Source organism: Rhipicephalus microplus, chromosome 8 (genome assembly GCF_043290135.1).
Source record: "Rhipicephalus microplus isolate Deutch F79 chromosome 8, USDA_Rmic, whole genome shotgun sequence".
Taxonomy (NCBI): domain Eukaryota; kingdom Metazoa; phylum Arthropoda; class Arachnida; order Ixodida; family Ixodidae; genus Rhipicephalus; species Rhipicephalus microplus.
Window position 1 is genome coordinate 64,602,806 of NC_134707.1, and position 14,662 is coordinate 64,617,467.

General features: G+C 45.4%; 1 protein-coding gene across 7 annotated transcripts in view; it reads right to left on the reverse strand.

Annotated features, from left to right (window-relative positions):
* Nucleotides 1–6,409: 6,409 nt before the first annotated feature.
* The window catches only part of LOC142761713 (protein AMN1 homolog), a 36,031-nt gene continuing 27,778 nt past the window's right edge, over nucleotides 6,410–14,662 (reverse strand). For 4 of the 7 annotated variants that reach the window (XR_012885659.1, XM_075872041.1, XM_075872040.1 and 1 more), the window contains 2 exons: nucleotides 8,710–8,772; nucleotides 6,410–6,904 (listed from right to left, as the gene is read on the reverse strand). Coding sequence is in view for 4 of the 7 variants with exons in the window: in XM_075872041.1 (XP_075728156.1) it covers nucleotides 6,885–6,904; nucleotides 8,710–8,772 (83 nt within the window). In the remaining 3 variants the exon portion in view is untranslated. Of the gene's footprint in view, nucleotides 6,905–8,709; nucleotides 8,773–13,023; nucleotides 13,697–14,662 lie in introns of those variants that run through there. The other 3 variants (XR_012885658.1, XM_075872042.1, XR_012885657.1) reach the window with 2 other exon arrangements.

The following is a 14,662-nucleotide window of genomic DNA, read 5'->3' on the forward strand; positions in this document are numbered from 1 at the left end:
TTCGACGACGCACTCGTTACGCTATTCGCATTGTGTGATGCCTCGTTGTTCCTTTGCTGTTCTAAAACGCTTTATAACTCATAATAACACAGTTATTTTCTCGACATCAAGCCTGCCTAAGGCAAGTTTGCAAACAAGTCCCAAGCACAGGTGTGGCTCAGTGGTAGAATACTGGACTGTCACGCAGCAGACCCAGGCTCGAGCCCCACTGTGTTCATGGTACTGTTTTTTTTTTATTTCGCGAAAGTGGTTACGGACACCGGCAGCGGACAACTACGGCGCCGCGCGTGACCCGAGTTTTGATCTCACAACAGCTTTCGCTGTAATCTAAAACATGTCATTGAGGTACTGATGTTTCATAAGAAGTGTCAAAACATGTCATCAGGAGTGTCTCGTAACCACCAACATCATTAGAGACCACAACTCTGACTGGCGCAAAGGTGCTTAGCCGGGGCACTGGGGCATAGCCACCAGATTCTGCTCAGGTTGCCGGATCTAGTAATCTCAGGAACCATGACTTTATAATATGTACTTAACACCATAGTCTCCTATAGATACTCTTTAAGGATCTCTAGTGCTAGTGTTTTTGGAAGCTGCACTGCACGAGGCTTCAGCCAACATGGGAATGATGGGTAGTACACTAATTTGTATGATCTTAATACTTTCAGCTCTGTTTGGCTTCTCATTGCTTGGAGCTTTGTGACAAAATAACCAGTTCATGTTCCGCAGTTGCACTTCACCACCTAAACCTTTTAAGCTCACCAGTTGAAATCGGGTCATGAAGTTCACAACAGTCTGTTGTTTTATGCGAAACAAAGCCAACAAGTGCCTTCGAACCTCGCAAGCACAAGACTAGGCAAGTTGGCAAACCCATCAGCTCGGCCAGAACAGTGGCATTGTCTTTGAAAATGTGCAGTATTTGTTGTAGCGTGCATTGAAAAGCATCGACAATATTGGTTCACCCTAAAAGACGATCAAACTGGGAATATTGTGTGTTGAATGCGAGTTGTGTGGATAACAACGTGTCTCGCTTGCGAAAACATTGGCAGTCATTGTGGCCAGGTGGCAGTAACATGTTATTGACGAAACTTCACGGTCGGACATTTTATTCGAGGTGAAGTGCATTTTACGCGATCACCTGTGAATAAATACCTCTCAGTGTTTGAGCTGTGTGCAGAAAAAAAACAACGTCCAGGCTGAAAGATTGCTGAAGCTGCATATGCATTTGGCCATAGCAAATACTCAAACCTAACAAATGTATAGTTGTAGTGGTGGCCCCAATGACTTGGTGCCATCACCACTCAGCAGGGGTTCTTTCAATTAAGGTATCCAAGCCATAAGAACCACCAGCCAGGCCTCGTGTAGGGAAGCCGGAGAAGACATGCAGCCTTTTACCACCGTCAACACAGCGATGCCATACCAGCGGGAACTCCACGGGGGTGAAGCGGACTCCTTGTTGTACCCTCTCTGTAAGTCGTGTGCGCTCCGTGGCCACTCACAGGTTGCCCGCCACGTATCGCGTTGATTAAGAGTGAGTAAGCGCAAAACAGACAAGGACGTAGAAGAGACAGACACATACAGAGCGCTCATGTGGCGTTGAGGTAGAGACAGACATGTGGCGTTGAGGTAGAGAGGGGCATGATCAGAGGTGAGTGCACAACCACCCGCACCTCCGAGGCATGAATGGATTGGAAACTTTTCTGACAAGCCTGCGAGAACAGACTCCTAGCTGCGGCATCCCCTATGCAGAGGATCCGAAGCACCTCCTGCCAATGCAGCTTTGTTATCTGGTTCTCTCACAAGGAATGCGTTCCGCATGCCAACACCTCTGGACAGTCAGATTACAAGAGCTTACTACTCTCCCGACCTTTCCGGTATAGTTGTGCTTGTATCGCGCAAACAGTGATTTTAGCATTTTTTGTATGCACGTCAATGGCAGACTGGACCAGTGTCCATTCATGTAAACTTTATCCTGTATAAGGTGATGCAACCCCTGGCAATGGGCTACAGGGGTTCACCATAAGCCTCCGGTGCGGATCAGCCAGGCACCCATCAAAAGAACATACACACTCATGTAAACGTCAGAGATTTTTGTTTCACGCACACTTCGGACCTTTATGGTTGAATCTTTATGATGTCACAATGCACATTCCAAATACATTTATCAAACCTAATAGAGCAACGTGAGTATGCAAATAGGTTGTAGGCATCAGAGACAGCAAGGCAACTGTGCAAGAGTTTAGGCATACGAGTAATCGGCTTTAAAATTGCATTTATTTTCAGTGGGTTATGAGGAATACTGGGGATTGATTGATTTGTGGGGTTTAACGTCCCAAAACCACCATATGATTATGAGAGACGCCGTAGTGGAGGGCTCCGGAAATTTTGACCACCTGGGGCTCTTTAACGTGCACCCAAATCTGAGTACACGGGCCTACAACATTTCCGCCTCCATCGGAAATGCAGCCGCCACAGCCGGGATTTGATCCCGCGACCTGCGGGTCAGCAGCCGAGTACCTTAGCCACTAGACCACCGTGGCGGGGCAGGAATACTGGGGAGGACTTAGCTTTATTCTTCATGAGGATTTGTTAATTTTAGCATTATGTATGGCAAAAGAAGTGTTTTCTTCTTTCTTTTTGTGCTTTTTTTTCAATCCATCTCTTCTCATAATTCGGTGCAGTCATTAAGAACCTTATCCGTGACCTCCCGCGCGGCAGCTCAAAACCATTCTGCCGGCTTTCTCGTTTAAAAACGGCAGTGCATATGCCGCGACGGAAACCGAGGAAAGTGTAAACCCCACGTTTACATCCATTACAAGCAAATATTTTTCAAAATGCCAGTCACTGCGCACATGCAAAATGCCCGTTTTTGCATTTTTTTATGGGTGTCATTGTCGTCAGCCTGACTACGCCCACTGCAGGACAGAGGCCTCTCCCATGATCTGCCAACCAACACAGTGTTGTGTTTTCTGCTGCCACGCTATACCTGCGAACTTTTCAATCTCATCGGCCCACCTAACTTTCTGTCTGCCCTTTGGCCGTTCGCCTTTTCTGGGAACCCAGTCAGTTGCCCTTGATGACCAGCGGTTATCCTGCCTACGTGCCCGCCCCATGTCCATTTCTTCTTCTTGATTTCAACTCTGATGTCCTTGACCCCGATTTGTTCCCTGACTCACTCTGCTCTCTTTTTGTCTCTTAAGGTTACACTCATCATTTCTCTTTCCATCGCTTCCTGCGTAATCCTCAATTGAGGTTAACCGTCTTTGTAAGCCTCCAGGTTTCTGCTTCATGAGTAAATACAGGCAAGATGCAGCTATTATATAACTCTCTTTTGAGGGTTAGTGCCAGATTACCATTCATGATTTGAGAATGCGGGCGGAATGTCATCCACCCCATCCTTACTCTCCTAGTTACTTTACTCTCATGGTTTGCCTCCGTGGTTACTGGCTGTCCTAAGTAGACATATTCCTTTACAATTTCCTGCGTCTCTTTACCTATCACAAAGTGCATATTAATTTTCAGACCTGCTTTTCTGCTTTCCATGTCTAGTTCAGTAATCATGAGCTGTAATTCATTGCCTGGGTTACTCATCAAGGCAATGTCACCAGCAAATTGTTGGTAAGCAACATACTCTCCATCAACTCTTATTCCTAACTATTTCCAATTTAGGGCTCTTAAAACCTCCTACAAACATGCGGTGAGTAGCATAAGAGAGATCGCGTCTTCTTGCCTTACACCCTTCTTTATTGGGATTGTGTCGCTTTTTTATGGAAGACTATGGTGGCTCCAGATCCATGTTAGATTTCTTCCAGTTATGTAGGGTTTGTCGATGCCCTGTTTCCGTAGCGCCTGCATTTCGTCCGTCTCAACTGAGTCAAACGCCTTATCATAATCAATGAATGCTATGCATAGGGTTTGGTCGTATTTCGCGAATTCCCCTATTGCCTGATCGATAGTATGAATAAGACGTATTGTGGAGAAGCCTGTATGAAATCCTGCTTGGTTCTTTAGTTGATTGAACTCTAATGTCACCTTAAATGTATTAGCTATTAATTTTGTGAGTAGTTTGTAGAGAAGGAACAGTGAGCTGATCGGCCTGTACTTTTTCAAGTCTATGACGTCTCTTTTATTATGGATGAAATTGATGTTGGCATTCTTCCAAGATTCTGCTCCTCCTTCAGTCAAGAAACAGTTTATGCATAAGGTGGCCAGCTTTTCCAACACAATATTTCCACCATCTTCCAGCAGGTCTGTTGTTACTTTATCCTCACCAGAAACTTTGCATTCCTTCTACAGCTTTTCTTACTATCCCTGTAGTTACTGGTAAGATGTCAAACTCCTCTGGGCTATTATTGCTTCTTATATCATTCTGCTTCACTCGGCTTCTCTACAGCTTCCTGCAGAACTCCTCCACCACCTTAACTACCATATCCATATTGGTTATGACATTGCCTACCTTGTAACTTAATGCACACTTTCAATTTTTGCCTATGCACAACTTTGCCTTCGTAGTTTTTAGGCTTCTGCCACTTTTTACATCCTGCTCAATTCTCTCATCTTGTACTTTTTAATGTGAGCTGCCTTGCACCTATTGATTAACTTCAAAAACTCCTCTAGCTCTTTATTGTCGATTGCATCTGAGGCATTCATGGCTCGTTGTCTTTTAATGACATCTTTAGTCACCCGAGATTGAAATGACTTTGTTTCTTCTGTTTATGACAGAAAGGAAGCAGAAGCTAAAGGCCATGTGGCCTGACAAAGGCTTCTGCTTTTACAACAGTTCAGCACACAGGCCATACATTGCACAAGTCAATACAAAATATACTGTACAAACATATTCAACAGAATAGTCAATACTGCAGTTGGCCAGTGCCGTTTCTAGTGACTGTAACTCAGACTTCCATTGCACACTTTGAAGATACTAGCAAGATTATTGTTCATTGTGTCAATACTAATGTAGGTTACCCCATTTAAAGCCTCGAATCTATTCTGAAGCGAAGCTTTGAATTGCTGTCCTTTCCCTCTCATGGCAGGCTCATTATTTGGCTTCTTGCATATTGGTTTATTCCTTGGCTTTTTTCAAGTGTAGGTGAATACGAGCTCCTACCATTCTAAGGTCATTGCATCGAATCTTGCCAACTACTACTATATTCTGTACAATGTCTGGGTGTGCACACAGAATGAAATCGATTTCGCATTTAGTTTTGCAATCAAGACTTCGCCACATCTACTTACGGTTAGCCCGTTTTCTGAAGAAGGTATTGAAGATCCGTGAGTTATTATGGTCTGCGAACTTTACTAATGACTCCTCTCTGTTATTTCTAGAGATGGTGCCATATTCCCCCACTGCATGGTTTCTAGACCATTTCTTGCTTACTTTGGCATTAAAGTCGCCCATCAGAATAGTATACTGCATCTTTATTAATGGCCGACTCTACGTCTTCATAGAAGCATTCAACCAAATGATCATGGTTCAATGTAGGCGCATAGTCCTGTGCCACCTATATCTTGTACCTTTTATTAAACTTAATTATAATACTGGCCACCCTCTCACTAATGCTATAGTATTCCTCCATGTTGCCAGTGATATTCTTGTGCATAAGAAACCTCATCCTTAGTTGCCTTTTACCTACTAATTCACGAAAGCATAGGAAGTGTCTGTTCTTCAGCCCTGTATAACCCTTACGTGTCCTCCTAAATTCGGTGTGCCCTATCAGATCCCATTTAACACCCTCATTTTTTTGAAAAGCACAGTTTATCTAGCCTCGCTAGATAGTGTTTTAACCTTCAACATAGCGAAGTTCAGATTCCAGTGGTGGCCTGTTCGGACCCAAAGATTCTTAGCATACCGTCGCAGGCCTGACTGACTGTGGACAGTTGCTTCACAGCCGCTGGAGACTACAACGAGCAAATCGACACGTGTTAACGTAACAGAAGCGCGCATTATACCCAGTGGCCCTTCCTTTCAAAAGTTGTGGCGTTAGAAAATAGCAATTCTAACAATTATATCCGGGGTTTCAAGTCGGAAAACTAAGATATGAAATGAGAGGCACCATAATGGAGGGCTCCAGAAATTTTCATCATCTGGTGTTCTTTAACGAGAAAATACCAATTCGCAGAAATATGTCCAAGGAATGCAGACACATGGAGCGAATTGGGGAAACAAGGGCAGCCGGCATGTTCTCTTTCCACTTGATGAGCAATCGTTAGCAGCTCTCGCAACCTTTACCAGCACACAGGATATACGATACATGGAGCAATGTTATCGTCGCACACTTTATATCGAACATCACGCCGATGGCATGTCCCTAAAGTTGCTATTGTAATAAAACAACACATACGGCACACCTTTAGTGTTTGTAATGCAATCTATAAAGCATAAAAGATCTATAAAGACAATACATAAAAATAGTCTTTAATAGGAACTTTATTCTGAGAGCAATAACTTATACAAAAAGTGCTGAATTAAGCATCCAAGCACGTAAAAATGAATTACATAAATGCCAAAACTTCTATAGAAGCTGTCGTGAAATAAAACCAAGGAGTGACTGTTTTATGTCACATTATAAAAAGCAACAGAGATGAAAGCTTTTGGAAAACACATGGTAAACTGCAGCACATTGACTAATGGGGCTATGAGAAAGGCAATGCTGAAAATTATGAGGCATAAGAAAACTTGTTGGTATAAGCACGGTGAGGCAGCTGTCTTCTGTTTGCCTTCCAGAGAGCGCTCCCGTGGCACTTTGGTGAAAGTTTTCCCACAGGCTTGTGAGCACTGCCAATCTGGGACAGTGGTAACAAAAATGACTTCTTATGTCAAAAATATGAACTCCAAAGGCTGCCATATCTCGGTCATTGGCAGTTTTTGCTTAACTTGGCCCCCTTCATGTTGTACCTTCAGGATCTGCAATAACGTACATAGGAGAAGTATAGAAAGAGTAAATGGGCTCATTTTCTTCATTAGACACACTAATAATGAAAACTAACCAACAATAACACCGAGAAAGTATAGGGGATACTATGACAAGTTGTAGTCTAAAAGTGAAGAAAAAAAAAGATAAAAAAATAAATCTTGCCACCGGCAGGATCCAAACTTGCAACCGTTGAATAATGCATCTGATGCTTGTGGGAATTGAGGCTGGCCCGCCGCCTTTGCGCGGGCTTTGCCGCCTTTTCTGCCATTCTCATGTCCCGACATGTCTGCCCTCCTCTGCTGCCTGCCGCGCTGGGAAGGGCGGAGTGACGTTTAACTCCCTCACCCGGTAGCGGATGTTGACTATGGCGCCGCGCGGGGAGCCTCCCAAGAGGTTTTCGTGCGCTGCGTCGGGAGCGTGAGTACAGTCCGGGACTTCAAACGGTGAGCCACGCATTCTTTTCCGTCCGTCGAGTCCCGTCGCTCGGGGCTCGTCGGACTTCGCTGACGGCGCCTCGCGCCCGATGCGAACGCTCACCTTCTGTTGCCCCGCTGCGTACTCACGGCCGAAGGGCAGTACGCTGTCCTAGTGCGTGGCCTAGCTACGCCGACCCGTCTCCCTTCGAAGCCAACGCGAGCGCCTTTGCCCTCGCTCGAGCAACCGGGCCCCCTTTGTCCCGGTGTCTCCGTGGATCACCTTTACCGCGGAGACGTGCTCGTGGCACCCTGTGTAGTACTTTGTGCCCGTGGCGTGGATAAGCCTATTTGCTTTCCCGCCGCGCCTTTTTTGCAACGGGCTGTACTGCGTTTGGTGTTGCCACAATAAAGTGTTGCGACTTGAGCAGTATCGTGTTTCCCGCCACGGCGACGGTTAACGCGTGCCCTGCGGCTCGCTAAGACCAGACCCACGCTGGTGGCCGTACTCCTTCAGGATACGTGTACACCACATGCTCTACCACTAAGCTACGTTTATGGTCATCCCCTCAGCCACTTTATAAAATATACATGTGGGTTTAAACGGAGCGTCTGTCAGCGTCATTTTGTGCCATTACTGCAAGTGTGTAACTTTTTTTGCATGTTCAGCGTCACGTAGTACGCGATCTTATTACAAAATGGCAGCTAATCAATAACTTGTTGCATACGACCTCAAGGCATCAAGTCTGTGAGGATTTGATATGTAGGGTTTAACGTCCTAAAATCATCATATGATTATGAGACGACGTAGCGGAGGGCTCCGGAAATTTTGAACACTTGGGGTTCTTTAACGTGCACCTAAATCTGAGCACACGGGCCTACAGCATTTCCACCTCCATCAGAAATGCAGCCACCGCATCCAGGATTCGATTCCACGACCTGCAGGTCAGCAGCCGAGTACCTTAGCCACTAGACCACCACGGTGGGGCAAAAATGCAACTTCCGCAGCCGGAATTCGATCCCGCCACCTGCAGGTTAGCAGCCGAGTATCTTACACTAGACTACCGCGGTGGGGCGGAAGTCTGCTAGAATTAGATCGCCACTATAAATGAAGTAAAGTGAAACTTAATAGCAGTCTCTGCATCGGACACATTATTCGAAGTTCGCAGGTTTGGATCCTGCCAGTGGCAAGGTATCTTTCGTCGACTTTTCTTTCTTCACATTTACACAATCATTTCTAATAACATTGCCTATACTTTTCCTTATACTGTTATCTGTTAGTGTCATAATTATAGAGGACGCATGAACGTTATTGACACTGAGTGAGAGCACACAAAATCTGGACAATGGCCTCTCACAAAACTCCACTGCACATACTTCACCTGTAAGTTCCATTATAGCTGGTCTCCAAGAAACGTTAGCATCTGGAAGTGCCATCATAATACCTGTAAAATCATGAATACACTTAGTTTTAAATACGTTTAAAAAGCGCAAGCCAAGCATCTGTTAAAAAGGCACATAACACAAAACAGGCACGTTAAATTCAAGCACGCCTTTTATTGTTCCAACTGGAAAAGTAAAATTTTTAGGTGTGCGAACATGGATTACTCAAAGCTGATATGTTGAAGCACCCTGCGCGAAAAGCTTCTCAGTTCAGCTCAGGTTGCTCAGATGTGTTGGACGAATATAAGGAGATTTTCAAAGGTGCATTTAAATGTGGAGTTGGCCTTTAAGGCTTTGCCTAACGACATTGCATTGTTTACATAACTTAGAGAGCAAGATACACAACTTCAAGCTGCCTGAAAAAGCTACTGGTTAACAGTAACATGTAATTAGGTCCTGCCGGAGAGTTTTAAACAGATTACACTATCTCCCACTCAAGATGACTAAAACCGAATACGAAGCTGAGCGGGAGGCGTGCCCCCCTTCTCCCAACACCTCGTGCTGAAGTGAGAGGGCGCCGACTATCCCTGACGCAGACCAACACCGACTAAATTTCAAGGCCGCAGGGCTGCCGCAGTGACGTCAGAGTGTGGGGGCCCAGTCACGCCGCGAATGCGGCGGAAAGCCAGTGTTTCGTTCACGTTTTGGGAGAACCAACGCTCCCGCTGTCGCAGCTGCTGCGGCTAGATTGGGCCAAATAAAAGATGTGGGAAAAAAAATTTTACTAAGCATCCTAGCATTGCTACATGGAGTAACCAAGTACTGCATCTAGCTTGCGAAAGTTTTGGTGTTCTAGCTCTACCGCCGCGGCGCACTAGAGAATCACACGAATCATTTCAACATCTTGATTTCGATTATGATTTATTTTGGGGAGAAAACCACATCTACTCTACTTGTTACTCAGCGTTTGACGCTTCCTTTTTTTATTTTTCTCTGGCGTCACGAATGTCATCATTCTGGAGCAGAAGTTTTTCAGCAAAATGTTTGAACTGCACCACAAAATGTACTTAAGGACAATCTCCTTCATGTGTCCAGCATCACAGCCATCGAAATCAGATGACTCATCTTCAGTCAGCAGATCCACGGTGAGATCTGTCGCCACTTGACGTTGATTGGGAATGGTCAAGAAGTCATCTCTTCTTGACAATTCCTCAACGGCTGCATAGCTGTGTGCAACGGCGTTGACAGCAAATATTGAAGGATGTACGAGTCCTCCTTGGTCAAGCTCCTTCACAACCTCGTACTTGGGATCTTCCACAAAGACAGTGACTTCCTTGTCAATGGTTAAGACGTCCATGCACTTCTCGCATTTCAGCCTTCTCAAAGTGGAGTAAACGCAGTATCCTGCCACATACACCAATACCAAAATGACATCCGTAATCTTAGACAAGGTGTCTTGCGTGACAACCACATTGTAGTTAGCGCGTGCTGCACCCTCCTTTCGGTCCAGGTCTTCCCACTGTTTGTCTCTGTGACTCGTGATGTGAAGGTTTACTGACAGTCGGCAGCGTGCTTTGCAAACGCATCTTGTTTTCGCCCTCGTAGATTTGTCGAATGGACACGTGATACTGCGACCCTGCGAATTGCCTGTATTTTCCAAAGCAGTCTTCCAGGCCGTCGGTTTGGATCTTGCCAAACAGGACGTAAAACATGTTGAGCTCGGTGAGGCAGTATCTAGCAATTTCCACAAGTCCATGAGTTGTTTGGTGGAGAGCAGCGTGAGTCTTCTTGGTCATTTTGCTGCTGTTGCTCTCCGCAGTGCGATTCTTCCACTCGTCCAGCCAGTCCAAAAGGTTGTATAGAAATCCACTTGCGGGTCATCTAGAGAAGACATCGGGTGTTGGAGTTCATCCCTCAGCCTTTTCCCCTTGCATGGTGTATGGACATTCACATTTTCCACCACGTCAGCACAATATCAATGAAAGCCGCGGTCCCCACAACAAACTGAAGGTTTCGCTTCGATTCAAGGGCTTTCAGGGCGGGAGGGTGGGAGTTGTGAAATATCTGCAGGGCAAGTTTTACACTTTGTTTTTCAATGTCCGTCGAAAAGAGCCCTTTCCTAGTCAGCGTGTGAGCATGCCTCAGTAGCTCGCCAACCTCAGCATTGTACACATCTCTGATGGTTTGAAATGATGCCGTCAACATGTGCCGTTCGGTTGTGTGTTCTGAATCCATCTTGGGAAAAAAAAGCACCGCATGTGATTCTTTTGCTTCAGCCAGTTGTTGCGGATGCACTTCAAAATATGAACTGGGTCTATCACAAAAAAACAATGGCCTTGCAGGATCACAAGGATGCTTATAGACAAAGCGAGTCTCCGAAGACGAGCAAGTTGGAGAAGACCGATCAAAATGCTCCATAGCTTTCCTATTGATTTTGTTGTTGTCGGTTACAACGCAAATAACTTTGTCGCCAACCTTCTCCAAGCCAAAAATTACTGCTTTCAGCACCTCGTGCAGAAACTTTCCGTCTCCAGAGCGGACGGGCACTATATGGGCTACCTCTTTGAATTTCGGCGTGAGGCTCTGAACCATAAAAACAAAAGCAATGTTGGCCACCTCTAGCGAGTTGCGCGCAATGCCAGTGATGTTTCCGCCTTTGTACTCAAAAAAAAGGCTTCATGTGGATTTCGTCCACCATTAGCGTAACAATGCGCTGGTGATCGTCCAGGTCCAATATCCTCTTCGCCATGTATCTCAAAAAGGCTGACGGCTGGTGCTCAAGCTGGAGATTCATTTTGTATGATGAGCATACTGATCGGATGGTTACAGGATGCGGAAGAATGATGTTTCCGGAGCTGCAGATGTATCTGTAAGCGTGAGGTGAAATGGTAAAAAAGTAGGCAGGCGAACACTATGACGTCGGGCGGGTAGCGCTTTCGCACCTTTTTTTCAGACAAAAAGTTGAGCTGCTTGATCAAAAACTTGATTGTGGGAACATCATCCTCTTCTTCCTTTTCACACACCTTGGCAAGCAGTGCACGCACAGTTTCTACAGTATCTCCCTTCGAGGTGGTTGCTGTCGAAATCAGGTCGCGGTCCCATTTCTCAATAGCCTCAAGGACCTCCGCAATTTCTCTCTTCCCTAAAGCTACATAGGGAATCGAGATGTTACGTCCGAGCTTCTGAGTCGCGGCCTTCAAATAATGAAAGAGTACGCTCAAATCCGGCTTGATCATGACAGAATATTTATAGCTCGGGGTATCCTCGTCAACAATGTGCAGCAAGATGAGGCGTTCGTTCGCTTCTATTGCATGCCAGAAAGCCGACGAATTGCATCTCACGTAGTCGGCCAGGTCTTTGAGCGACTGAATTCTGCCCTCTTCAACTTCATGTTGGAATGTCTCAGCCGACTGCTGAAGAGCTTTTTGCAGTGTGCTTGACTCTAGGCGCAACCGTTTTGCCTCCGGAGCTTCTCGCGCGCTGCGCTGTGAGGTCAGATACTTGGGGCAGTCGGGGAATATCAACGGAATTGCCCCTGGGAGTAGGCGTGCATGCGTCAAGGGGGCAGTGACTGTTCGTCCCGTCGAGTCGTCTGTATACGATGTTTTGAGCGTGATGTCTTCCGGGTGGAAGTGAAGCTCACAGACCTGAAGAAAAACATAGGCCTTCGCATAAGTAAATGAACGCGTTTTGTGGCTAGTGCTTTAGACATCTTCTTTAAGTTTTAATCTTTAGCAGTACTTAAGTTTTAATCTTTAGCAGTACCGTTGAGCTTGCGCCTAGCAAATATATATTCAAAAATTGTTAATGCTTCTTTCTAATAACTGCAGCTCATCTTGCGATGAATGGAATATGCAAAAAAAATGATGAACTACTCACTCTCATGTTCTCTGTTGGTAGGAAGTTTTCTCGCGGTATAGCACGAAACCATTTTTGCCGACACTCTTCATCCTTCGGGAATCGGAATATCCACACTTTCGATCCGTTCTTGTGGTTCCCGCGACATCGAGGTACACAACACTTGTTCGGCATTACGCACTCACGTGTTCACACACAAATACGCATAGTCGAGGAAGAAACTCTCCGTGCACAAATACGCAACAGTCACAGTGTCGTACACCCGCTGATGTACATATCTGCGCACAGTATGCTGCCTTCATAACTAAACAGTGGCCAAAGGGAACGACCTGTGAAAATCGGAACGTACAACTATCACTGCAGCAACCACAACCCGGTGGCCGAGGAACTTGCCACTATTCCATGAACGCACGTGCACTGGGTGACGCCTCCACGTATAAAAGTAGCACACTTCATAGTTTTAAAAAATCTTTATTTTAACCATCCTTTTTCTACGAGCGAGGATCTGAAGCACTTGTAATCTTTATTGCAGTTTATTTACATGACTCGACAGGTTACATAACTATAATAACCCGTTTTTCTTTTTCAATTCAGAAAGTAGTTCAGGACAGAAGTCACTGCGCGAGAGGTGCTGGTTGACATTGCTTCCCAGAAATTGGTCGCCCGGCTTCCCGCGGCACAGAAACGGGTTGTGTGGCAACTGAAGGTCGCTCCCACCAACACCGCCTCCAGCCCCGCTGACCCCTTCCTTCAGAGACTGGCCTCCGCTCCTATGGAGAGGGCCTCCACCCTGTCACGTAGGTGCCTTTGTGAACACATAACATACGGCCTCGTAATTTAGTCGGTGTTGCGCAGATGCGCTCCGTCTCCTGAAACGCGTTACGAATGGTAGCGTGAGAAGGAGGAGTGTAGGAGAGGAGGGAGAGGGGCAGGGGGTTGCATATGGGCAGTGGAGGTGTCGACGCAGCACTGATGAGGAGGCATTTCGTTGCTTTCGCCAGCAACTCTGCAAAGAGGGGGCAGCGTACGAGAGCAGAGGGCCCGGCATGCGCTGTAAGGGTGGTCACCAGGAGAGGAACCAGGAAAATTGGCCGTTCCTTTGCATTATCGCTGGTACTGCCTCAGGTGCTGCGTTACAATGAAACGATTACCTATGTTACGGCTATTTCGAGCCCGGAACAGAAAATCAAGCAATCTTCTCACGAAAGTTGCCACGCGTGCCTTCTTTGCCAAATGAGCAGCCTTTTTTGGTTCTCTTTATCCTTTTCTTTTTCTTACTCGAACCTCTTTAAAAGAAAATTGCATCTTATACGAACAAAGCTTGTTATATGCAAAAATTCGATATAAAGATACATTCTCAACACTATATTGCAAGACTAGTTTTATTTACTTTGTTATAACCAATATTTCGTTATATCAAGATTACAGTGTAGCTCTATGTATTTCCTATTTCATTCTTTTTTGTTCTATATATGTTCCAGCCCATTATTTCTCTTTCACACTTGCTTCCTCTTTTTTCTATTTTCACACAAAATTGTACCTGCATTACGCCTCTTTTTTGCTGATGATTATAAGAGATCAATCATCGAGGCGCTAAAACAAGACTTTTCAACTTGGCGCAAGAGCTCTCTCCGTATTCTACAAGCAAAGCGCTATGCCAAGCGACAACAGCATGCTATTCTAAACCTCATTACAACAAAGTTGCATATTAGATGAAAATATCCATAAATTCCATATCCAGAAATTCGTTATAAAGGTACATTCCTAACACTATATCTACAGCAAGACTACTCTTCATTTGCTTTGTTACAACCGGTATTTTGCTATATCTGGGTTCGTTATATCGAAGTTTGAGTTGGAGCATACGACAGCCCGGCCTCTCTGAAGTGCACCGCACTTGAAAGCACAACTGCATTAATGTTGCAAGTTTTCAGCAAAGGAAACTTGCTGCATTCGTGGAAAGCAAGTGGTGAAGGAAATGTACAGAGGGCTAAAGTCACGTGCTATTAACTCATACCTCATTATAACACGGTTGTATCTTACACAAAAAATATATTCATCATATCCCAAAACTTGGTCTACAGGTATATTTTC